Below are 24,624 nucleotides of genomic sequence, written 5' to 3' on the forward strand. Positions count from 1 at the left end.
TGTGTTGTCATTATTGCAACATTTCAGTATCTAGCACAGAAACATTTAAAATTAGACTGGACAGTCTACTTATACATACATTCGGGAAAGCTCCCTCTTGCTTAATGCAAACAAACCCAAGGTACCTTCCTAACGACAAAGTTGGTACAAGCAGACCAGAGTTGGCATTATAATAAGAGTAAAGGTTTCACAGGACATGACAAATATGTAAACATTACTGTGTTCAGCTTTCAGCTGAGATGAGATTCTCTGTCTCTTTTCTTCTTTGGTTTAGATTTCACCACAGGAGCTACAAAGGTTGGCGTGAGTGAAGGATTCAAGGCTGGATCTAATGCTGGGTTCAGGGACAGCAGGTCCAATATAGTTGCACTCTCATTACCTGTTGAAATATGACAGCATGAAGGACCGAGACAGAGGAATGGTGGATACATAGATTTACTATCTGACTAAAAGGGTGCTTACCACCAGTGTTGTCCTCTTCACCGCTGGGCTCTAGGTCTGGACTGTGGAGGGAGACCCGGGCCGAGGCTGCCAGCTCAGTTATGAAGCTTTCTTCTGCCTCCTAATGGACACAACAACACAGTGCTTACAGGAAATGACCGTGCAAGATTGTAAATGAAGTCGTTAACCTATAGTCAGGCAGGGAAGTAAAGAAAACAGGAAACATACTAACCAGCAGCTGTGCTTTGATCCTTTCCATGTTCTGATCCTGGGCTACTTTCTTCTGCCTCAGTTCCTCATATATAACTTCCTGGTCCAGATCACACTGCTCCAACACCCTCCCTTTGTGGAGTTCAACCCTGAGACACAAAGAAACCATAAGTAACAAGCTAAATTATTATTATTTCATGCATTTAAGACAAAAGTGTGTCGGGCAGACAAAGAGTGTAGTGCTGAAGGGTGGTGTAGTGCACGGTTGTTGCACCTCTGTTGAAACTCAGCAGAAGTGGGTTTCTTGCCCCAGTTCACCAGCTCCTTCAGCAAGGATCTGCTCAGCTGACTGCTGCTCTCTTGTTTCTCATTCACCTCTGAAGGAACAGTAACATAAACACACAGTAGAATTTGTAAATCTAAGCGGGTCTCTGTCGGCTTCAAAGCAGACTCTTGTGCTCTTTCTCACGCTACAAACCAACCAAACCAACCACAGCTATCTTACGATAGTAGATATGCGACTTTAGCATGATTTCAAAAGCCAAACGACTAATAAATACATCTGCTGACCATGAAATATGTTCAGGATGCAACTATATAAATTATCTGTTTATGGCAATGTATAAATCATTTGGAAACCGTGGTAAAACGCATGCACGTCAGCGCGGGTATTTTCCCTAATTAATCCAACTCTGTATGCTTTATCAGTTCATTAAATCAATTAAAAAGTGTGTGACAGCGATCCCACAGTAATAATCATTACTGTACAAGATGCCTCCTTTTCGTCCCGTCTCTACCCGTTAGTGAATATTGACAACATGCGGCCGATTTGCAGTCTGATAATACTAATAACGCTTTTGATTTGTCATTTCTTCGTGCACTCTTAGTGACACCAAAGACCATTAATATATGCAGCAGAAGGATTTAAGTGTTGCATAAACTTCCTCACGTGATTCCTGATGATGCAGGATGACTATAGCCAAAACTGTCCAATCAATGAGTTGCCTTAGCAGTGAGGAGTAGGATTACAAAGTAGGTTATAACAAGTCTAACACAATCCTGGTCATCATTGTGCAATTGTATTGTAAATTGTCCCGATGACTTAATGAAATACTGTAAACTACATACATCTTGTCCAGATAAGGATTAAGGTTGCAGCCATAACGGCATCAAAATCAGAGTTTATACAGATGTGAACATGTGTGTTGTGATTGTCATCTCACCCTTGTTTATGTTAAACTGATCCTGCTCCATTTTCTTTATGACGTCCTTCAGGTGGGAATAGTAGCTCTGGACCAGTGCGGTGAGAGAATCTTTGGTCACATACACGCTCTCCGAGGCAGCCTCTGTCAGGTGGCGCTGATGAGAAACAAACGTTACTCCAAGGTGCTTAGCAAACAAACCTTAAGTAGAAAGATGGTTCTAACGCCGACCTTCAAGCCATCATCCTGTTTTGGAGAAGTATGCGACTCGGTGGGCGGGTTCTCCATCATCTGTTGGATGGCGTGGCTCAGGGTGTTGCCTACCACCAGCTGTGCGTGGCTCTGGAGGAGCTCCATCCCCGTTTCCAGTTCAGACAGGAACTCCTGCTGGAAGCTGTGGCCAACCAGCTGACTCTCTGGGCCCAGATGCCTCTCTGCTAGGCTGGCACTGCTGCTCTGTGATTGCAATGGGACAACAACGCTGTTCAATCTGCTGTGAACTTGGCTAGTATGTTGGACAAGTGAATAGGAGGCATACTGTATTGTGTGGTGGTTTTGAGCTTTAAAAGAATGTATTGATAAAAATAATACATTTTTCCCACCTTGAGAGTTGAGTTGACACAGGACTGGCTTTTACTGGGATCTTCCATCAGCACAGCTCTGAAATCCGTCTGAGAGAGTGCCTTCAGCTTTGACAGCCTCATCTCCTTCAGCATGTGCAGACAGAAGTGCCTGACCACAAAGTACCTCTGCACCGCCACCAACAGGTGCTCGTGTTTCTTCTCTATCAACCTTCCCACGTGGCTGAGAAGAAGATCATATTGCATCATTTCCAAGTAACTCATAAACATTGATTTAAATACTGCAAAAGTGGATGTGGCTGCTGCGCTGTAAGTCTGCTCCCAGCGAGGATTCATTGTTTGTTTACACCAGGTAATCGTTCACACTCTCAATACGCCCATCAATACTTTTTGACAGAGGTTTTCCAATCTCACCTGTTGAGTGTGTAGCTCTGTCTGGCCACCATGGCCCGGAGGATCGTCATCTGTTGTTCACTCAAGTGTTTGAGACAGGCCTGCACCAGAGCCAGCTCCTCATTCCACACCTACAGCAAACGAGGCTCAGTTAGAAACAACGGAGAGCCTTTAGTTTAATTAAACTCTTGCAAATATCTAATGTACATCCATTTGTATCCGATTCCCCAGATGGTGTCTACCTGACCGTCTTCGTCCAGCTGAGCCCTCATGTCCTCCAGTTGCAGCTTGGTAGCGCACTCTGCTTGCTGCAGCTGTGCGACCAGCTCCTGCTCCAGATCCAACCACAGCTTCTCGCAGCGTTCAGCGGAGACCTTTGACTGGGCAGGGACAGAGGTGAGAAAAACATCCTTGGCTAGGTCTCCGAGCCTCTTTGACCAGGAGGCACGGAGTTTCTGCAGACACAAGAAAAAAAAACGTAAACATAAATACTCTCGCAGAAGTAAGCACACTCATACAAAAATGCAGCATTCGATCTTTTACCTTCCAATGGTCACAGAGGGCTTCAGCCACCCTGTTGTCCTGCTGCTGCTCCAAGTCAGAAATCTGCTGCCTGTGTTTCATCAGCAGCTCCTGGTACACCTGAAAGAACGGTTACAGTTCAGCTTTAGATACCAGTGTAGTCTGCAAGCAGTTTATAGGCCCGTTTATTGTAAACAGTAAGCCCAGAGCTACATATTGAGGTGTGAGAGGCAACATGTTACAACCTTGGTGAGCTGCTTTAGGTCATTGTGAGTCTGTTTCAGCTCCAGGACGCAGCTCTTCTCCTTGGTCTGGCTCCTCAAAAGCTTCTTCCTCTTGGACTCCATTCTGCTGCACTTCTCATCCACCAGCTCCTTTGTCTTTCTCGTGCACTCTGGAACATGATCGATCAACTTCTGTGTGAGCTGGACTAGTTTGAGCATTTTGAGAATAACTGCAGTTTGTAAAGCCGGCTGGACGACTATGTTAAGAATGATCATTAACAACATAGATTGTTCTTGTAATGAATGAGTAGTATGTGAGGGACAGTATATTCAGAATACCCACAGTTACATGTACTTACCCACAAGAGTAGTAAAAAAAACACAACAGAAAAGTAAAATACACCCAGAAAAGTAAGTACATTGCCTCACTAATGTTGCACTTAGTTGCATGAGAGTCTAGGGTACAGTAATAGTGCAGTAGATATTCTGTGCTGTCCTGAAAGAACCTGACCTTATTTTAGGATATAAAGAGGATTCACAGAAAAAGGTCTATTTTGAGAGAGAACGCGATTTCAGTTTGAAAAGTAGGCTAGACATTGTCCACTGATACCTGCAGCCAGAAACTAGTTGAGTGAAATGTGAGAAAAAGACACACACTCACACTGTGTCAGTATTTGGATAACTGTGTTACTGAACTTATTTTTCAACTTGCTGAACCCACAAAATGCTTAGACTAACATACCTTTTGTCTATTGTCTTTTGACCCGATAGTGTGTTGCAGTGCATTGACTTAGATGAAACTGAAATGTTCCCTTGACACGTCTTACCCTCTGTGCACTGTTGAAGGCCTTCGGTCAGAGTGGCCTGAACCTCTGAAAGTATCTTTTCCATGTGGCTAAAAGTCAAGACGTCATCGCTCGTCAGCTGCTCCAGTGTTGTTGCTATCAAGCCCTGCCTCAGAGACACTTCCCGATTCAGCAAGACAGGTTGGGACTGAAGAAGCCCCGTCAGCTCCTCCCACCACAACAGCTTCTGCTGGATACTCTGCGAGAAGTAGAAAAACAACTTCTGCTTTAGCGTATCCAGTTCTTCGCACGATGACGCAAGGGATGAGCAGCAAAATGAATGGTGTGCCAACGAATAAGTATTGCTTTACCTTTAGATAAGCTTCCTGCGTGTTCATCAGGTGGTTTTCCACTAACAGAAGAGTCTGGATGAGAGAGAGAATCACACCCTGTGCTTCATCTGGAGAGAAAATGCTGGTCTTCTTCAGCAGATGCTGGCACAAGTCCTCCACCTGTTTGCTGAAACATCTGGACTGTGAAGAGACACGGATATTAGCTTTCCCTTTAGAACTGTCAGTGTAAATACAGGTGTTCTAATAGACTTAGTAGATAATGAGTATCAGGTTGATTGTTAAAGAAGTTGCTCTCTGGGGTTTTCTCCTCATTTTTACCACTTGAAGGCCACGTTCAAGAAGATCTTTCTGAGCTCGCTCTATTTCCTCCAACGTGCAGGGAGCATCGTCCTTTTTCTCGCTGGCAGTGTGGCCTGTCGGCAACTGTTTCTTCAGCTCATTCAGTTCCTGAAATGACAGATGACAACAGATGTATGTACGTATGTACGTATGCATGCGTGTATGTATGCATGTATGTATGTATGTATAATAGACATCTGATCTGGCCCTACCTTTTCTTGCATTTGAAGAATATTCTTGGAGAAGTCAGCATCATTTTTGTCTTTTGGAAATCGACCGCTGAATATTATTTTCCCCATTTGGAGAAACATCTATAGCAGGAAAAAGATAATAACAGAAAATAAAACATTGACACATTTAAGGAAATATACATAATAAATATTATAATACTGTGTTAAAGAAAAATGGTAAAAACTCACCAGGCATTTGTCATCCTGAAGCTGGGAGCAATGTTGTTGGATATCCTGCAGGGCCAAACAGTAAAGGCTGATCCTACCTTCAAAACTAAAGAGATAACATGTTATTAACTCCAACAAACAGGGATATGTGCATACTTGCTGTAAGATTAAGGTGCATAGTTATGGCTTAACATTTAGAGACTACTGGTTCCTACCCTGGCTGTGTCAGTGTGCGAGGGTAGTGAGAGACCCTGGTGAAGCTCTGGTTCTGCAGGCTCTTGGGGAACAGCGAGGAGGAGATAAACTGACTGCTGTCGTCGTTGTCCTGCTCTTGACTCACAGACTCTCCATCCGTGGACGAGGACGACTCGTCGTTAGGCATTGCTGGCAACTTGGAGTGCTCATGCAGAGACGGATTGGACGCTCCGTCTGCTAAAGGCTGACAAAATTCAGCAAAAGTGAAGTAAATCTTAAACCAATTGATTGCAACTTACTATAGTATACCTTACTAACCCATGGATTGGTTTGCAACTGGTTACTATTTTATGTTATGCGACCACTTCTATAAAACAGCACAAATATTGCTCAATATTTTTCTGATGTAATACTGTTTAGTTTACTAAAGTCAAACTATAAATGATACAATTATTTGTGCTTAAAAAAAGCCCTTATATTAAGCTTTTATTTCAGTCATTTTGTGAAGAGTCTATTACCCTCAGAAGGTGTATGTTATGATGGTGCTATGCTGTATACGTATGATAGACTTACTCTGTATTTTTGGTTGATGGGATAAACCACCTTTGCTCTGGATGCAAATGCAGCCACATCACTGCTAATGGGTGGTGGCGTCTTCTTCTCCTGGACAATGAGTAAACAGACTTAATTAGTTAGTTAGTGGGATGTTAATTAGTAACTTCAAACATCAGAAATGGGTAACCTGTGTCATATACTTAAACATGTTTGGCAGTCAAATCCAGGTATTTTACATCAATTTACCAGTATATATTTCCTGTCACATCCACCTGTTGTAAGTTATAATAAGTCCAAGACGTGTCTTAGATGTTAAAGAGAATAATACTTTATCATGTACGGTGCCAGTTGGAGGCTCCTTTCTGCTGTTGCTGACACAGTCACTTTGGTTGTTGTCTAATTCTCCATCATCAGGTTCAAGCAGCCGCCTCGCGTTGTAACCCTGATGACACGGGAGAAATACGTTACTGTACATCCAAAGGATGGCACATAATGCCACTGTAATACGACTGAGTGTGTAGGAGAAACAGGTATGTTGCTTACTTGTCTGGTCAACAGCAAAGGCTTCAGACAGAAGACATATAAAAGAGCAGCAGCTAATATTCCCGACAGCCCTCCACACACCGTCGCCACCGTTAACAGTCCCGTGTATATGTGCAGCGACTCGGCGAAGCTGATCGACACATCAGTGGCGCATCCCGCCATCAGGACCTGCTCCGTCATTACTCCTCGGACTGTAGGAAGACTTTTTGTCGATGACGTCTAGCTAACGTTAACAACACATCTTGAGGAGAGTAACGTTAGCTTCTTCTTGCTGTTGACACCGACGTTTCTTTGCTCGCGTATGATTTTAAATGTGTCTTCCCTCTAAAAAGTTCTACATGTTTAAACATTAGAAACCTGCAATATGCAACAACTTCTTCCAGCCAAAAAAACACTTTTCCTCAAAACGAGAAAACTCAGTGTACATTTCAGCCAATGGTTGTACGAATATATAAGAGAAAGACCGAGCTGCGTCAAGACAGAAGAGCTAGCTAGAATTTAACCAGAAAAGAGATGAATTTGCCTTCAGTATAAAAGCACAATAATGATTCTTGGTAGAACTTAGAAAGTAGGCCCCTATAAAAAATATCAAGGCAAATACAGGTGGGTCAAATGTGTAAACACTAAATATTTGTATGGCTTCTTTGCATATTTATATATTGTTTCATGTACCCACAGTTCCGAAAATTCCATGACATTTTATTTTGAACGTCATAACCGGAAACACATTTATGTACTTTGTTTTTAACCTTTTCTTGAAGAGTTGCTCATTCTTCCCAAGTTTTGGAAATGTTTTCCGAAGTTGTGAAGCAACGACGATCGTGGACCTTGTGTTCGTGTACACCTCTTTGAAAAGGCGTCCGTAGTTTTATCTTGAAATATCTGCATAATATAAGTACAAATGTTCTTGTACGCCGGAAACGCTGCTACAAGGGAATTTTTCCAAGAAACAGCGTTGGGAATGTTTTCATGGAGGATTTTAACAGTGGCAACAACCAGAAATGCAGCCAGCTAGCTAGCGGCTCTCCTTTGGTGAGAGTGGCACACCAACTTACGAATGCTTCCGATAGACTTTATCGGGAAGCGGATCACAATATGGTCATTTCTCTTGAATATCCAAGTGTCATGTTTGTTTCCACCCGCTGTTTACTTCCGTTGGTGTCGCGATGTAACGTTAACTCGGTGTGCCGGTGTATTTGAGCATCAGCGCTGTTGTAACGGTAACGTTATTCCTCAGGATGCATCATGGTCCACAACTCTACCACCACAGGAGGTGAGTGACCCAATGGTGGAAATCACAGAGAGATCATTTAATTTGTTGTATCCTTAACCCTTATTTTAGCAACTCATATTTTGATTCACTTGTCATGTCTATAATCAGGCTTTGTCTTTGAGCAGTACCCTTGTTTATGCATAACATATTACATGTTTTCCATTGTCAGAGGCTCTCCAGTATCCGTGTAATGCAACATGAGCCCGGTGGGAAATCAGCAGAGCAGACATCTATGAGGATGGATGGTTTGTTCTTATTTTCCTCAAGTCTGTGCATCAACAATACAGTAATAACAACACAACTCATTTCTGTGACACCAACAATTGTATATATGAGTCTTTTTTGTACGCCATGCTGTACACGGACAGATGATGTAACGTTAGAATTCCATAATAGTTTTAGGTCGCAAATATATGATATACACACTGTTATACAGAACATCTTTAGTACACCGGTAAATACAGAACCCCAGTATGTCTATGCATACATAGTATTCATTTATTGTCAATTTCATCCTCTGTAACTGAGTGTTCAAACACCCTATTTTTAACCTGACAGGTACAATGGAAATCAATGGGCCCATGGCGTTGCCTGCAGAGGGCCGACTCTCCTCCTCAGCATCTGCTGGTCCATGGGAACACTCTTTCTACACGCCCCTCACCTTCATGTCAAACATCTTGCACCATCGGAACCGCAGAAGCACTCTTACCAGATACAACCCGAGCCTCCCTCTGCCTCAGGTGTGTTTTCTAAGAGGTGTTTTTGGTCGCTTCAATCACTGTACACTTTCGTGGAGTATGCAGATGTAGCATTGCAATGCACCTTCTCATGTATGTGGTGATTTAACAAAGAATTGTGTTGGAAGAAACTAAATATACAGTGTGTTTTTATATTTCTGCAGACTCAGAGTGTGGCACCTCCATCCGCATTTGGGGTCAAATTTCACAAGTGTGCACAGGTACATGCTTGAATACAGCCCATTTCATTTATCTGCGTTTTAATTTCAACGTATTTTACTGGACCATTTTTTTAACATGTTGCAGTCCATCCAGTGAGTCATACTCTTCCTTCTGCTCGATCGTGTATGTGGTCCCCAGGTGAAGCTGGACACTGATCCTCCTCAACTGACATTCTTCCTGCTGATTCACAACATGGGGCCATTGGGTGGCACCAACTTGTCTCAGGTGGCTATCCGGGACTCCATTTCTGGAATAGTGCCCCTAAAATCTGAAGGCCGTGTGGTGGAAAGAGGCTACCAGACGTTTGCCATTGATTCACTGTCTGGTATGTCTGGCAGTTAATTTGTTTAAAAGATTATTGTGGTTTGAACTCCTCGCTGCATTCACAATAAATACCATTATACTGATTTTACTTCTTTAGCTGGATCCCAAGTTGTTGTCAACTATACTGCTCACATAAGGAATCATAAGAGTGAAGTCCTGGACCTTCCAGCTTTCCTCACCTTCTCTAACGCCTCACAGGTATTGTTTTTCTGCTCTATTTAACAGCATTTGCAGTACAATAAGAACAATTTCTCTCTTCTTACCCAGAGTATTTTTTTCTTGGCTCCGCAGAATGATGTCAGTATGTTTGGTCCATTAACGGCTAATCTAACCCTGAGGGTCAACTCCACCGACAGGGTAAGTTGTGGACAGTTCCTTAACTGGAAACACACTTTCAGCTTCAAGCATTGCATGTTTTGTTCTTGTTTTGTACACAATTGATTTGATGAGAAGTCTGGTGTTTCTGCCCACTGTTTTAGATTCATCCTAACCATGGGGTGCATTTTGCTGGATTTGTTGCCGGGTTCTTTGTTGCGCTGATGCTGCTGTCGCTGGGGTTTCTGGCCATGAACCTGATCGGTCTCCGAACCAGGCTGAGCCTTCTTCAGCAAAGGGTATCACAAATTCAAATGGGTTTTTGTTCAAGTTAAGCTCAAGGACAAACTGTTATTAAAAACTGGTTCATTTCTTAATTTCTTACGGTAAATTTACAGTATTTGTTAATGTTATAAAAGTGTTGTTGATGCTTGTTTGTTAAAAGGAAATTTTGTATTTTTGTCCAACCTAACAATATGCAGTATATCAGTTTTGTTGACCAACCATATTTCAACACGTTTCAGTTAACATAACTAATTTAGTAATTTTAAAGAACTGTTTTGTCAAATTTCTGTCAGTATATTTAGCTAATTGATTTTTTATTTGTATTATTTACTTCAGCTATAACATAAATCACATGTGCATATATGGTCGCGCTTCAGAGAAACAGAGGTGATTCCGACCCTGAGTATGCAGACTGCAACATGAGTGAGACCGTAAAAGACGAGGCCGCATTTGAAGACAAGATGGTGGACACCATGGTGCTGGAGGATCCCCAGAACATGTACCAGGCTTTGGAGAAGTGAGTAGACGAGTCAAGAAATTCAACAATCAGTTGTGCCGGTTGTAGCTCGGAAGAAAGACACACCGGCGCTTTATGTTGCTTTCTACCGAGCCACTTTTTCAAATCAGTCATCATTATAACATCTAATTCCCTCACAGAATCGGGTGTTTTCTAATCTACAGTTTTTATTGTCATAAATGTTATTATCAAATCCACCAGGGACAACAAATGTTATATTTGTATTATACATCTCACTAAGAACCCACAACGCACCGGTTCACCCTGCTTACTCTGTATTTCATCCCTTTTAAGCCTTGAAATGTCCACACTGCTGCATGCCACCAATAACCTGGAGGCCACTCGGATTCAGATCTACAGGGACGTGATGTCCTCCCTGCTGGGCGGCCTGCGTTCCCGGGGCCAGGCCAGTGCCCAGGCCCAACAGAGGCTCCTTAGTGTGCTCCACGGACAGATGCTGGGCATGGAGGGTCGGCTGAAGGAGGAGCGAGGGGCCCGCATGGCTGCTCTGGCTGGCCACTGTAACCAGGAGACTCGTGAAGAAATGGAAGCCGAGCACCGCAGAGAAGCTGCTGAGAAGGCCCAGGCCGAGCTGCTGTGTCAACATGCAGACCAACAGGTAATAAACAGTCATTTGTTTGTTTGTTTTCCCCCTGGATCTGAGAGTGTATTGCATTCATTATCATACTATCACTAAACTGTAAACCTCATTTTGTTACTAGGAGCTCCTCCGCTGCAGTGTCCTCCTAGAGAAGCTGCACAAGCTGAGCCAGAGTCAGCTCCAGCGCATCCTGTTGGTCAGACACGAGGAAGCCTCAGGGAAGGTCCAGAGGCAGATCATCGAGTGGCGTCGGGTGGAGTTGCACAAGATTTTCTCTGAAGAACTGGAGGAGGCCACCAGGATGGGCGAGCTGGAGAAGAGCACAGCCAAGAGTCTTCAGCACGATTACTTCGTCTGTCAAGTGAGAAACCAAAATTTGCTTTCAAAGTTAACATGTTATGTATGCATAATTTGAGCGTTATTGACACCTGCAAACATGGCCAACGGGGCATGTAAAACAGCGTTTGTCATTTATATAGTTGCTTTATTCTCTTCTTCAACTTTTCAGCTGTCTCTATTCGTGATAATCGGCATATGAAGCAAACATATAAAAGACATTCGATGACATGTCCTTCTTTTTTCTGACCAGGATCAGCTGGAGGAGGTGCTGGATGTGGTCCTTGCCAACCAGCGCTACGTGCTCGCTGAACGCCATGCACAGAGGAAGTTCTTGGTGCACAGCCTTCACAGCCTCAACAGCCTGATTTCTGACAGCTTCTCCAGCACCTCCAGCAGTCTGGACAGCTGGTTCACTCACGTCAGGAGGTTGGAGCTTATTACCAGTTACCAGTGATGGCATCATGTGATGAATGTGTACATAATGTGAACATTTGTTAGCAGTTCAACCTTGTAGTCAGTGCTAAGCTCGCATAATATAAGTAAGATGAACTATAGTTGTTTTTTGACCCGACATGCTTTAATTTGTCCACCAGGGGGAGCAGTGTGCCTTCAGAGCAGATAGACCAGCTCCAGGAGAAGGCCCAGAAAGAGCTGGTGATGGTGAGGCAGAGACTGGAGGAGGCTCTGAGCCAAGAGAGGAGAGCCATGCGCTGTGGACTGATTAAGAAGAGGCGGGAGCTCATCTCTGACTTGGTGAGGAGATCATGAATATTTAAGGTTTTATTACAAACAACTGCATCATATATATATATATATATATATATATATATATAAAACACAGAATCTGTTCATCTCATACCTTAACTATTACACCATCTTTATTCCATCTCCCTGCCTTCTCCAGCTGCGGGTCCACAAACAGAGACAGAAGGATCTGTCGGTTTTTGATCTGGAGGGAAGGAGAGATGTAGCTCAGCACCTGCACTGTTGGCAGAACTTACTGATGGCTCACAGTTTGGAGCTGGCAGAGCTAATCAACAACCTGGATGAGGAGGCTGCTGCAGACATCCGCAAGGTGCCACTCTAAACAGCACAACATCGGGCACACACATCGTGACCTAATCACTGTGAAAGATGCACAAAAACGTTGTCTTGATCCCTCACCTGTTCTATAGGTGACCATGCGTGTGATTCAGGGTGCCATAGCCGAAATCAAAGCCATCCAGCCATCTGCAACTCAGGCCTTGCTAACGCTCCTGCCTCCAGGGGCGCAACGTGCCCTGCCGCAGGTGGAACCAGAGGCGGGAGCCGGACAAGCCCAGGGACAAGGAGCGAGCACTCTCCTGCAGGGCCAGGAAAGGCTGCACCAGGAAGGCAAGGCAGCCCTACACACCCTCAGCTGCACCAGGGCTGCTCTCAGGGAGGCCATGGAGAGAGAGCTGCAGGAGCAGAGGGAGCTCAGGGTGCACTGCAGAGCTTTCTTCAGGTCAGTGATATAATAATACTGGTCAGTACTGGTCCTATTAGCCCTGGATGTCCTGGGAGAGGTAGATAGATGTTGTTCCACTCCCAGCACAGCCATGTAAGGTCTCATGGTGGAACCCCAGTGTGTTTATCCGCCTGCCTTTTCTCTTCCTGTCTCAGCTGTTTGTGTTCGTCCCAGCTGACTCTGTCTGAAGATGATCGGCTGCGGATGAAACTGGAGTTTCAGAAGTGTCTGTCTGTGATGGACCTGTGTCTGGTGCTGCCCCACGCCATCTCCAGAACCAAACTCCACACCGCTCTGGCAGCTTGGAGGAAGGAAAGCGAGCAACAGATGGTGAAGAAATAATCACACATTACTGCATTCAGTTGTCATGTTGTTAAAACCGGTGTGTGGGGAATTACAACAGTTCTAACTTTGGCTACTGCTAGCTGTGGTAGTATATAAGAAAATACAGTCACAGTGGCAGACAGGAATGTACACTGCTACACTCATTTTGGTGTAGTATTTACGTCGCCGTCAACAAGAGCTCATATAGCATCCAACCTATTTGATTGAAAGTGCATGTGGAACACTCTGAAATGCTAATAAAATGAATGTGTTGGTCCTTTTCCAAGGCATGAGCAAAAACAAATTGTAAAATAAAGTAACTTGTGGTTTTTGCACTGATTATGAACAATGTTTTGAATAAATAAATTATAAGGAAGGGAATACAAAAAGAAGAGAGAGTGATCCAAACCACACATCATTGAATCCGCGTACTATGAGTGTAGACCAACATGGCGGTCGGAAAAGAGCGTAAATCCCCCATTCTTAACATCCACAGGTATTCCGTATGTTTTATAGTATGTGCTAAAATTATATACTTTGTGCTAAAAGTTAGCACAGTGATGGTCCATTTCTTGTTTAAATCTCCCCATGATGCAATTACAGTTTAAAGCCCACATGTACTAAACTACAGCAGGATATAATGGTGCATTTCATATTGTCTCTAATGCGTAAGAAAGGGAGAATGGCGACCGCCAGTGCAGACCGCACGGCGATCAGCCTCAATTGTGTGGCCGCTGGATGAGTGCACATTGATATTTAGAAATAATACCGGGCTCCACAGAGTGGTTTCATTTTAATCACATCATAACAGCATTCTTGGAGTCATTTCCCAACCAACGTATGGATATTTTGGTTTTTTGCAGACTTCTATGCAATCCAAGGGGAAAACCAGCGAGGCCAGACAGAAAGCAGACACATCTGACCTGCTGCTTTTCCAGAAAAGGCTCGAAGACGGGATCCAACTCTTTGAGAAGGAGAAGGAGACGGAGAGTGGCGTCATGAACAAGGTAAAGCCATGAAAATGAGCTTTACCGTAAGTTACTGAAAGGCCAGAAGGGACCAGTGTGTGAATTTTCTATCACATCAAACCCTAAGCTCATTCAGTAGCAGAAGCCATCCCCTTGAAGTGAATCTCTATCTGTGTGTAAAGTTTAATATCTAGATTAGGATCGTTGGTACGAGATGACTGAAATACATCCATCCTCTTGTTGGCAGGTGATGGAGGAGATGCGTAGGGAGAGAGAGGATGACCTGCGCTCTCAGGGCGACAGCCTGGCGATGCAGATGGCTACCATCCACTACCAGAAGGCTGAGAGGAGGACCAAAGTCTTGGAGACTTCCAGAGCAATGCTTGCTCTGCACAGCCTGCTCATTCAGCAGCTCAGAGAGAGAAAGAGCCTGGAGAGACAAGACATGGCACAGAGTATTCACAACCACTGCTTGGTAGGCAAAGCTTCACTCCAACTTAACCCCCGTGGACATATCATAAGGTTCAAACTAATGTGGCATTCTCGGAAAAATTCTCATGTCTCCTCTGAGAGTAATACTTTCTCATTAGACCGTGTAGACTTTTATTAGAGTGTAATTCGACTCTTGCCACAGGGCCTAGAGGAAGCTGAACAGCAGCTTCAAAAGGAGAGGACAGAGCGATCCAGAGTCGAGTCAAAGCCAGCACAGCGAGGGGACTCTGAGGAGGGAAGTGAAGAGGAGAGACTGTTTCAGCTGCAGCAGGATTGCAGGATGACGTCCATCCTCCAGGAGGCACTCTACAAGAGTGATCAGATCAACGTGCTGTTGGCCGAGAGGTGAGCTGTGGTGTTGGCGTCATCTCAGGAGTAATGTGGAATTTTGTTTATTGACACAGGCCGTTGAATTTTACAGTGTTGAAACTCTCTGGTGTTTTCAGGTTTCAGGAGATGACTGGCAGCAACCAAGCCACGGAAGATTTAAAAGAGCAAATGGAGCTCAGGAGACTTTATGCAAACTGCGACCAGGTCTGAATTTATAAATAGATCTTTTTCACAATGTAATATAAATGGCATGGAAAAATACAGGGACATCTCACTTCTGTGTGCATGCCAGAGAAAGTAGAGGAAAAGGTGTATTGAAGGTGCCTCCGCGCCCTGTGTTTCATCTCAGGATCTGGAGTTTGCATCTCGGCTGTTGAAGCAGAGTCAGGCGTCTGCTGAGGTTCTCCTGGAGGCCCTGCGTCTCCTCCTCCCCACCCTGCCTGAAAGCGAACTCCTCTCCATCACTGACGCCCTCTGCCCCAAACAGCTCCTCGTCTCTTCATCTGCAGAGCAGGAGCAATCCGGGTAAGAACCAGGTTCATGAGGTGAACTAGTTTGACTCATGAGAGGTGATAATTATTGTTAGTATTTATATTTTACTGTATTTTTTAGGTCCAAGTCTTTCTCTGTTGGACTTTTTAATGAGCCCTGTGCAGCAGAAGGATTACCTATCATCATACTAAATCTGTCTGGCTCTTCCAACTTGCCAACATAGTTTTGAGTCCGGTTGCCAACTAATGTGCAGAAGCCAACAAAACCTTTTGTCATGCACGAGTCTCGTCCATGTTATTCACTTTCCCTGCTTTTTTTTTTTTTTTTTTTTAAGGGAAAAAAAATAATTGAACAAATTGAATATAGGGAAAACCTTTTAGCCCAAAGTACGCAGCCAGAGTCTCAGCGATTCAAGTTCTGTGGTTGAAGAAAGTAGTTTACTGAGTGAAGTCACTGATTTAATCAAATGGCTGAAACAAACACATCTCCGAGCATTGTCTGAAATTTCAATACAGTTTGACCACGATTCCACAGGGGTTGTTTTCCCCGAGCCGCGATGGGAGGGATAAAGGATTAAACTCATCATTTAATTTCCTGATACAATGGAACACTCATGTCTGGCCCCCGCTGAGTTTGAATTACTCTGCTGGTGAATAACGTGTCGTGCATGAGGAAAGGAGCTGTCTGGCCAAAAGACAAGGAAATGAAAATGCTCAGTTTGGAACAGTATGCAAGACATGTGTTTTTCTTTTCTTTTTCAGCTCTTGTTTCTGCTTTTTTGTTTGCAGGATAGAGTCTACCCGTTCTTTACAGCAGTGACTGGATTTTTAATATTTAGAGATTGTTAGATTAGATTCTTGATCAAATCACTTCATCTATCGCCAGGCAGTTGTCTGAAAACAGAAACCTTTACCTTGGTACTCGGTGGACCCACTGACGCAGGGGTAGGGGGAAGTTTTTAAGAGGGTTTACTGGAGGGCAAAAAGAGAATTGAGGTGGAGTGGAGACAGCGTGTGCCTACTGCAGTAGTTGAGACGACAATCTGGTGATTTAAATGGCAACTTACATGATATATATATATATAGAAAGAGAGAGAGAGACGCGAGGAATGTAGGCACAAGAGAAAATACTGAGACGCGTTTGTGTCCGTGAGAGGAACAGAATGAAATGTAAGAGTTGGCACTTGTACTATCTAAACAACTATATCAAAACACGAAATACATAATCAAAGACAGTCGAAGAGGACAAAAACATGTACCTCTTACCTGCTTAGATCAAGCAGCTGTGTTTGAGAGAATGATCCATGTAAGTTGCCATTTATCCCATAAGAACCCAAACCCATTTGTCCTAAAAGGAAAATGATAGGGAATATAAAACAGACCAGATGGACCACATGGAACACATTTCTGAAAGTGTCAGTGACAACTGTGTCACCGTGGGTTCTTAAAGGTTAAGTTTGACAGATTCAACTTCTGATTCTTTTTTTTTTGTCTGGCTTGTGTGTCTTGTCACTGTTTTCAACCTTGTCCTGCTAATTTGGACATCAGAGTAATACATCAAAGCTCTAATTATTTGAAGAAAGACATTTGTCCTGTGATGTTCTGTTCCCTCCTGCTCATTGCGTCCTTCCTTTATTTGTTCTGGTACAGTATGTTACCCCCCAATTTAATCATTTACTCTAAGCTCTCATTTGTAGGTAGGTGTGGTCAGACGTGTTTATAACATCTGTTCCGTATGTAATCAAACGCTGGTAACTTGTGAAATACCCAGAACGCAATGACATGACATCTATTTACTGACAAAATGCACTTTTCCGTTTTGCTTTTCTGAATATTGTTATCAACAGCTGAAAGATATTGTACTTGATTTGTTTTTAAAACTACTGAGAACTTCACATAAACAAGACGATGCACATGATTCACTGTTTCTGTTCACAAAAGATGGTCGAGCCATGCAACCTGGTTTTTAAACAACTACACTTCTACCTTTTAGTGGCAATCTGAAATATTAATTCTCTTCAAGAAAAATAGTCTTGTGTGATCTTGCATTTGCATTTGCATCTTGCAATTATCCGTAACGATTAGACAAGTCTAACATGATGTACCCTACTAAGAAAGAATTTAAATATGTAATCTTTTATCTTAGTGGAAAAGATCACAAAGCTCTCCCTCTAAACCAACGAGAAGTCATTAGAGCGTATCAGATAGCCAGGCATCCCTGACCATGCTTTAATCAAAGCCAATCATTGTCTGCAGAGATCATATCGCAGCTACCAGCTTCATAATCCTTTGATGACTTTTTGACCAGGTGTGCCGGGGGGTTGAACAGACTTCTTCCTGTCAAACTGAGAGAAGACGTGTTGCATAAAAATATGCCAAATATGCCAAGCTGCACTGTGGAAAGAGAGAGGTGAGCTCAACACATTTCTGTTTAGCTGCTACATAAAGATGTATTATGCTATAGTCAAGACTAGGCAAGTCCTCTATTGATCTGTAATATGCCTTTTGTCGGTTACATGGGAGGGCCACAGTGACCGCATGCATGAGGTAAGCACTTTCACACTCCAGTCCCACTAACAACAGCTCCTCTGTCCTCCAAATCTCACAGACTCCAGGAAAAGAGGCAAAGTTTGATGGAAAAACTGCTCCCCAGATCCCGTGTCCTGGCTCCAAGAGATGTTGCACCACTGCTGGTTGAAGAGAAAGAAAAGGAGGGCGGTTTCACTAAAGCACAACGGCCTATTTATAAAGCTACCGTCACTGAAGACACAGCTACACGGCAGCAAAATGACACTGCAAAAGAAAGGTTCACAGCGAACACAGTGAATGAAACATTACACAGCACGGCAGAGGAATACATGATGCCCTCCTCTGCCAGCACTGCTGCCGGAGAGAGGTTGTTCGTGTTCCGGGATCCACCTGAATCATGTGTCAGTGCCGGTGCAAAAAGGAGAAAAAGGAAAAAAAACTTTCTCAATCTGAAGAAAGGCTCAGTGGCTCCAACAAACCTACCTTGAGACTTACAAACATTGTCTTTTGCAAGTTTTTTTTAAATTACTTTTTTTATGATGATGGTACTTTACCATGATAGTGTTACAATCCAAATCAAACCTATAGTTTTTGCTGTGGAGCAAAACATTTTTTCTGTGCCTTTCTAAATGTATATTGCATGTTGGTCATACTGAGGTAGTTGACAAACGGTTCATTATTTTCGATGAATAGATGTCTTTTTAAATGGTGGGAAAAGTGAAAATGTTAACAATTAAAAAATCCTTTTCTGTAGTATTAGTGTGTACTGCATTAGTATTAAAGAGTATTATTATTCATGTTCAAGACTACAGATATGCGTGTTTGTGGTTTGATGTGAGGATACCACTAAACTCAAGATGCACAGGGACATTAGAAATGGATCCAAATCCCAAGTTCTTTCATGTGCAACGGTTTAAATGAATTTAGTAAAACCAAGAGTGTTATGTTCCCATTGATGAACCTCGTGACTACAAATCAAACTCTTGTTTTTGACATGTGCCGTGGTTGACCCTCGTCGATAATGAACATGGCTGAAATCGATTATTTAAGAAATTGACATTTAAGAAAAGCTACAAAATTTAGCAAAAGCTGCGACACGTTTGGCTGTGTTTTATCACCAAGAGAAGCTCAGTCGCCCGTGGTGTTTTGGGAGCGTACATGAGTGTCCCAAACGCTTCGCTTCTACGTCATCGCCCCCCCTCCCTCCTCCCCCGTCCTCTCCACTCAAAACTGTTGCCAGTCCTCCTCCTTTTACCATTTAAACCCCTGTTGACTGTCCCAGCAGCTGGAAGCGGGTCCTGAGCAGCAGCACTGTTGTCCAACATGAGGTTCGCGGGGCTCTCTACTCTCGCGTGTTTCTTCAGCTTCGTGTGTCTGTCGGACTGCGCGCCGCCGACCTGCTACTCCAGAGCGCTCGGCCTGAGCAAAGAAGTCATGGTCCTGCTGGACAAAATACACACGTACCATCGCACGGTAAGCGAGCTGACGTTGGTTGCATTGTCACATTGTGCAGAGTGTGTGTGTGTGTGTGTGTGTAAACTTGTGTTTTGACTGGCGCTCCGTGTAACGGTCATGTTTGTTGCGTTGCAGAAAACGTGTGCTGATGTTCTACCCACGATCTTCCTTGATGTGCATGTAAGTTTAAATCAATGGGAGAATGCAATATGTGGATAGAGGTGCTGAGAGGAGTTCCCAGGGAAATTGGACATTTTCTAGAATATACTGGGACTATATGGCACTGGGTTTGTGGTGCTCAAAGCGCCAAAAAAATAAAAATACATTTGAAATACTCAACCGCAATGTCTCTTTCCAGAAGTCATGACCCGGTTACTCAAGAAAACAGACCTTTTTGGGAGCAGTTTTCATGTAGGAACTGCCAATCTATCTATCTATCTAAAACTAGCAGACATCTCTATGGCCAATATCTCCCAAACTAGGCAACTCACACCAAAACAATCTAGATTAATAAATAGCACTACAGGTAAGAAGACTAGTCCCTTTAAGAGCTAAGGGAGTTCATTTAATACAAAATCAACAAATTGACAAAATCCCAGATAAGAGCTGTATCCTTTCACTCTCACTGTGCTCAGGAAGCTAATTTAATGCAAAGATCAATCAAACCAATGCAAATCGATGTGTACCGCGAGACAAAATCATATCTGACCTGTTATTTGAGTGCTCTAGATTCCAAGAAGTGTAAATACTTTAAAAAACGGTGTATATAGTTGTCGAGGACATTTTAAAAGAGCCGTTTTATCTTCCTAGAACTCGTGCGTCACAACCAAGCTCCGTGACTTTCTCTACGTGGTGCTGAACCATCCGAACCAGCACTGCAGAGAGCTTCCCAGAATGGTGCTGCTGAAACGTAGAATCCAGAGCTTGTACACCATCATCACCACAGTCTGTTATCGGGTAAGAGCATCGAAAACACCCGCAGTGTTTTTTGACCTCAACATTGTTGTTTTCAGGATCCAGTTTGTTGACCGCATTGTCTTTGCTTCCTTGGCAGGACCTGGTGTTTTTAACAGACGACTGTGAGGCTATTGACACCGGACACATTAGGCCTCACTATGCAGAGGACAGGCTTCAGCTCCTGCAAGAGGAGAGATGAGCAGCGCGCAAAGCAGACGACGGACCCACGTGGGTCCGTTGCATTCATACAAACACATCAGCAATATGTAGAATGGCAAACGCACGTACACACCGCAGCCTGCACTGTATTAGATGCATCACAAACAATACACAGAGCGCCGCTTCATGTTGTGCCTAGTTGGCTCTGTGTTAGCCGCACACTCGTGTTAGTGGACATGTGTGGCTACATTCCAGCAAAGGAGTGCAGAACTTTCCACAGGAAATTTGCTGAATGCCAACCATGCCGATGAAAACCTTGGAATAATAAAGCAATAAGAGATGCTTGTGAGCTGGGCTTAACCGCTGCTTACTTACCAGGGCTGATCAAAGGTTCATGTGTCATTAAGAGAAATATGTTGCATTGCCATAACCCTTGGTCTGCCCACGAGGTCTTAAAGGAGCATTATACAGCATTTTGAAAACATTTTGAAGAGCTGAACATGGTGGTGGAAAAAAGGTTATGTAAGAAATAGATGTCCGAAGCATTCCTTTCTCACACTCCGTTGTAGAGTGTGCTCCTTCACAATTGTCTCACTTAGAAAGTTTATTTTTCTTACTTCTATTTTAGATTTAAAAAAAGTTACGACCGTGCTGGTGTGTGTGTGTGTGCTGAAGCTGAACAAAATAAATATTGTCTTGGCTCCCAACGAAAAATGGTTGTAAAACAGACCGAGCCCTCACTGTTTTAGACATATTAGGCATATGCCTGTTTTTATGTACATACGTTATGTCTCACAGTATGTAATAAAACGTCTCCGTATGTATCAGCTTTTACTTTCTTTATTCTCTAAAGTAGTTTCCTAAATGTCTGCCAGTTGATTCTGGGAAACACAAACGAGTGAGAGAAAACTGGCCCACGTCCAGTCTGAATCAGCATGATGTCCTTTTCTTTTCTTTTTCTTTTTTTTTACATGTTTGAGGTTATTTTCTCTTTGACTGATGATCTGGTTTCCACTCAGCATGTTACCATTACTGATGTATTTCATTTGTATTGAGACAATATGAAGTTTTGTCACCACTGGATTAAATACAGTTGCATTTCAAGTACAAAAGCACTCTTCCTCTGCAAAGCAAAATAAACGGGTTCTTGTGTTTTGAAAATGTGAGTGAGCTGTAAGTGGAGCAATGTGGTTGTTACACAAACCACAGTCCACTCACGCAAATAATGATGCAGTTTCCATGTTGGGTTTGGCAACAAGGCTTCCTCTCTGATTTCATTTATGGCCTCTGCTGCCCTCTGTGGGCCAGGACAGTTGTGTAAAGTGTATTTTATACACATATTCAAAGTATTCTGTGATTTGGGGTTAGGGTTAGGGCCATCTATCCCTTAAATATGTGCTCTCCTCCAACACAGGCCAAGACATTTCATCATATATGTGCTGCATTTTGCTCAACCCTGGATTTAATTTATGCTTTAAATATACCTGGTTTAATGAGGTCATGATGTTAAGAGTTACGTGTCGTACGGTTCAGTAGACTAAAACTAGCCAGTGTTGAGTCGGCCTCGCTTCAGGCCCCCAGTCAAAGTGCCAAGATACATGCATGAAAATGAATTGTAGACTTGAATTTACTTGCGATAGGTAATCTAGGCCAGTGAACATTCAGCCAGCTTTTCTTTTTGTCAAACGAGGCCTAACTTCTTGTTGATGATGCTATGCGTAGTTGCCAGCAGGTCTTGTTTGACAACTCTCCCTGTTGGTCCATTGAAATACATTCCAACCGACTTAGCTGCAAAACAGCAATACATTAAATGAAAGAAATCATTTCAATCACTCAATTCCCGTGTTTGTGAATAATTTGTCTTTTGAATTTACCTTTCCCACAACATACATGGATTCTTGATATCATTGTATGTCTACGCAAACAAGCATTGACCCCCATTAATCCCTGCTTAGGCCTGCAGACTTCAAATGCTTCAGTTGTCTTGAGGGTTGTTGAGGTGCAGGTTATGTTCCTGGATCAGGCCCATCAGACACTTATCTAGGCTGAGGCAGGGTTCCCATGCAACGGTCATCCAGTTACTGTTGGAAATACTGCAGGTTTATCCACAGAAGGAGTTTGTCAGTGCCTTCGTCTGTCACAAGGTGGTGCTGGTTGTTGTAGTTTCGTATTGCCACATCAGAGGAGGATGGTTTTCCATCATTTTATGCTGCTGAACTTACACTGTATACGCTCTCTCTCTGTGTGTTTGTTTCAGCGACAGTAATCATTAATAATGTTATTTCTAGATGTAAATTTATGTCAGTGATGCAGCTCTGAAATCTGGTAAAACAGAGTAAAAGCTGCAGCCTTTAAGTTGAAAAGGTACAAACTATTTCCTGCTATCAATGTTTCAGTCAAAGGACGAAACAAAATGTGACATTAATAAGCAAGGACACATGGATTCACAAAGATTTTTAAACATGTTGTAATGCCGCAGCATTTTAATCAACAAACCTTGTGCAAAAATCCACATTATTTTCTTTCATTAAGGCAAAACAAGAACAAAACCACAGGCGGCTCGGTAATTTAACAATGTAATGCTGTGACACTGCACCAAAAATGTTTAATGCCGCACAATAAAAAAATAAAAACTTAGCCAAAGGGTGACCGTAATCATTCTCTGCCTTGTTGCAATAAATGACCTTGTAAACGACGGATCAAAAACCTATTTACAATAAAGCAACGGTGATGTAGTTTGTGATGCAGTTTTGTTTATGGGGGTTTTCAGGCAATTTTCCATCACAATTAGCACTTTTATTGCATCTTAAAAGAAATGTTGCCTCATTAGTCCACATAAGAAATGTGTCCCCCCTTCATTTCTAATAGATGATTACACCATTGTATTTACGCTGCACAGTAAATTTGGTTGGTATTTAAAACTCTCACATATTTAGACCAAAGCTTCTCCTGCTGTCAACTGTAAACAACTGTTCCATTGACTTGCACACTGAAGTATTCAATGAATGGTTACCGGAGGACTTCTGATGGCAGACGAAGGAGAATACAGTTCATCAAGCTAAATATCAACAAATGTAATCGATCATTGTGAGATTACTCTATCGGTATCTCAGTGGTTAATAACTGCAGCCTAAGGTGTGATTATGTCGTATAGGTCAACCAAAACAAAACTCCCAGTGCAAGTCGGCCAATACACCACTGCCCTCTAGTGGACACTGTAAGCCATTGAAGTACACTTCATTATAGGCTGCTATGTGTCTTAACATTATAGGAAGCTATAGGAAGCAGTAGTCCCATCATTGCGAAATAATTCAAGCTGATGAACAGATTTAGTGTAGCTATAAATGTTATAAGCCATGTGTTTTGTTATTTCATAGTGTTGAGATATTCGCCCATATCAGCATGTTTAGGCCGGTTGGGTTGACGGGAAATAAAATGTCCAACTCAATAATGTATTTCTTGCCTTTTGTATTGTCTTTTATTGCATGATAGTCTGACTTCACGGTGACATTATTGCATTTCATTTATTTTTCTTCAATATGTCATTTCTATAATATTTCTTTAAACTGTTTACAAACATTATACATCAGGTTTTCCGCAGGAGACTTTATAGGTCATTTTGATAAAAAACAGCAGGGAAATTGGTGGTGATGGCTATCTTTGCCGGTAGCTGAACATTGATTAATAACATTCTTGCTGTATTGTTAATAGAATATAGCTACAGCACGTGGCCCTAACAGACTGAGGGCTCGAACCGTATTTTTCTTTATCAGTGAGGACGTGTCCTGCGCTTTCAAGTTGTTCTGCCTATTAATCTTTAGTAGGCAATTCATATTTATATATATTTATAATTATATATTTTCTTTTACACGTTAACTGAGGACATTTTCTCAATAAGCAGACAAGTACATTTTAAGAAATGATCTCGTCATGAAGCTACTGAAGGTGAAATTACATTCACTTTCTCAGAGGGCCCCGCTATTTAGAGGTTTTTCCAAGCATATAGTTTTAATTCATTTCTTTGCCACGAATATTTTTTTATTATTAGGCTACTCTGGTTTATTCGCTCACTGTTC

The 24,624-nt window shown here is 42.7% G+C and overlaps 3 protein-coding genes across 3 annotated transcripts; 2 read left to right on the forward strand and 1 right to left on the reverse strand.

Annotated features, from left to right (window-relative positions):
• On the reverse strand, nucleotides 1-7,128 carry evc (EvC ciliary complex subunit 1). Its single transcript, XM_079157081.1, has 20 exons — nucleotides 6,742-7,128; nucleotides 6,527-6,640; nucleotides 6,217-6,306; nucleotides 5,664-5,887; nucleotides 5,470-5,554; nucleotides 5,263-5,361; nucleotides 5,030-5,158; nucleotides 4,730-4,891; nucleotides 4,401-4,617; nucleotides 3,595-3,743; nucleotides 3,371-3,469; nucleotides 3,070-3,282; nucleotides 2,849-2,958; nucleotides 2,456-2,657; nucleotides 2,085-2,309; nucleotides 1,875-2,010; nucleotides 926-1,028; nucleotides 674-800; nucleotides 463-562; nucleotides 1-379 (listed from the first exon to the last, which is right to left on the reverse strand). The coding sequence occupies exons 1-20, from the start codon at nucleotides 6,919-6,921 to the stop codon at nucleotides 231-233; spliced, it is 2,913 nt and encodes a 970-aa protein (XP_079013207.1). The 5' UTR covers nucleotides 6,922-7,128; the 3' UTR covers nucleotides 1-230.
• Nucleotides 7,129-7,909: 781 nt separating this feature from the next.
• On the forward strand, nucleotides 7,910-18,774 carry LOC306715135 (limbin-like). Its single transcript, XM_079185379.1, has 23 exons — nucleotides 7,910-8,014; nucleotides 8,184-8,259; nucleotides 8,573-8,754; nucleotides 8,916-8,972; nucleotides 9,112-9,298; nucleotides 9,395-9,495; nucleotides 9,589-9,654; nucleotides 9,777-9,911; nucleotides 10,275-10,414; nucleotides 10,709-11,033; nucleotides 11,137-11,376; nucleotides 11,605-11,780; nucleotides 11,948-12,107; nucleotides 12,259-12,429; nucleotides 12,530-12,840; nucleotides 12,999-13,173; nucleotides 14,031-14,174; nucleotides 14,383-14,610; nucleotides 14,770-14,972; nucleotides 15,074-15,161; nucleotides 15,307-15,482; nucleotides 17,757-17,858; nucleotides 18,057-18,774. The coding sequence occupies exons 2-23, from the start codon at nucleotides 8,205-8,207 to the stop codon at nucleotides 18,463-18,465; spliced, it is 3,831 nt and encodes a 1,276-aa protein (XP_079041505.1). The 5' UTR covers nucleotides 7,910-8,014; nucleotides 8,184-8,204; the 3' UTR covers nucleotides 18,466-18,774.
• A 488-nt stretch (nucleotides 18,775-19,262) lies between these two features.
• On the forward strand, nucleotides 19,263-21,652 carry cytl1 (cytokine like 1). The gene is made up of 4 exons (XM_079157095.1): nucleotides 19,263-19,450; nucleotides 19,568-19,612; nucleotides 20,243-20,389; nucleotides 20,487-21,652. Exons 1-4 carry the CDS (start codon nucleotides 19,301-19,303, stop codon nucleotides 20,586-20,588), a joined length of 444 nt encoding a protein of 147 aa, XP_079013221.1. The 5' UTR covers nucleotides 19,263-19,300; the 3' UTR covers nucleotides 20,589-21,652.
• Nucleotides 21,653-24,624: the final 2,972 nt, after the last annotated feature.

This window comes from Pholis gunnellus (genome assembly GCF_910591455.1).
Source record: "Pholis gunnellus genome assembly, chromosome: 3".
Taxonomy (NCBI): Eukaryota; Metazoa; Chordata; class Actinopteri; order Perciformes; family Pholidae; genus Pholis; species Pholis gunnellus.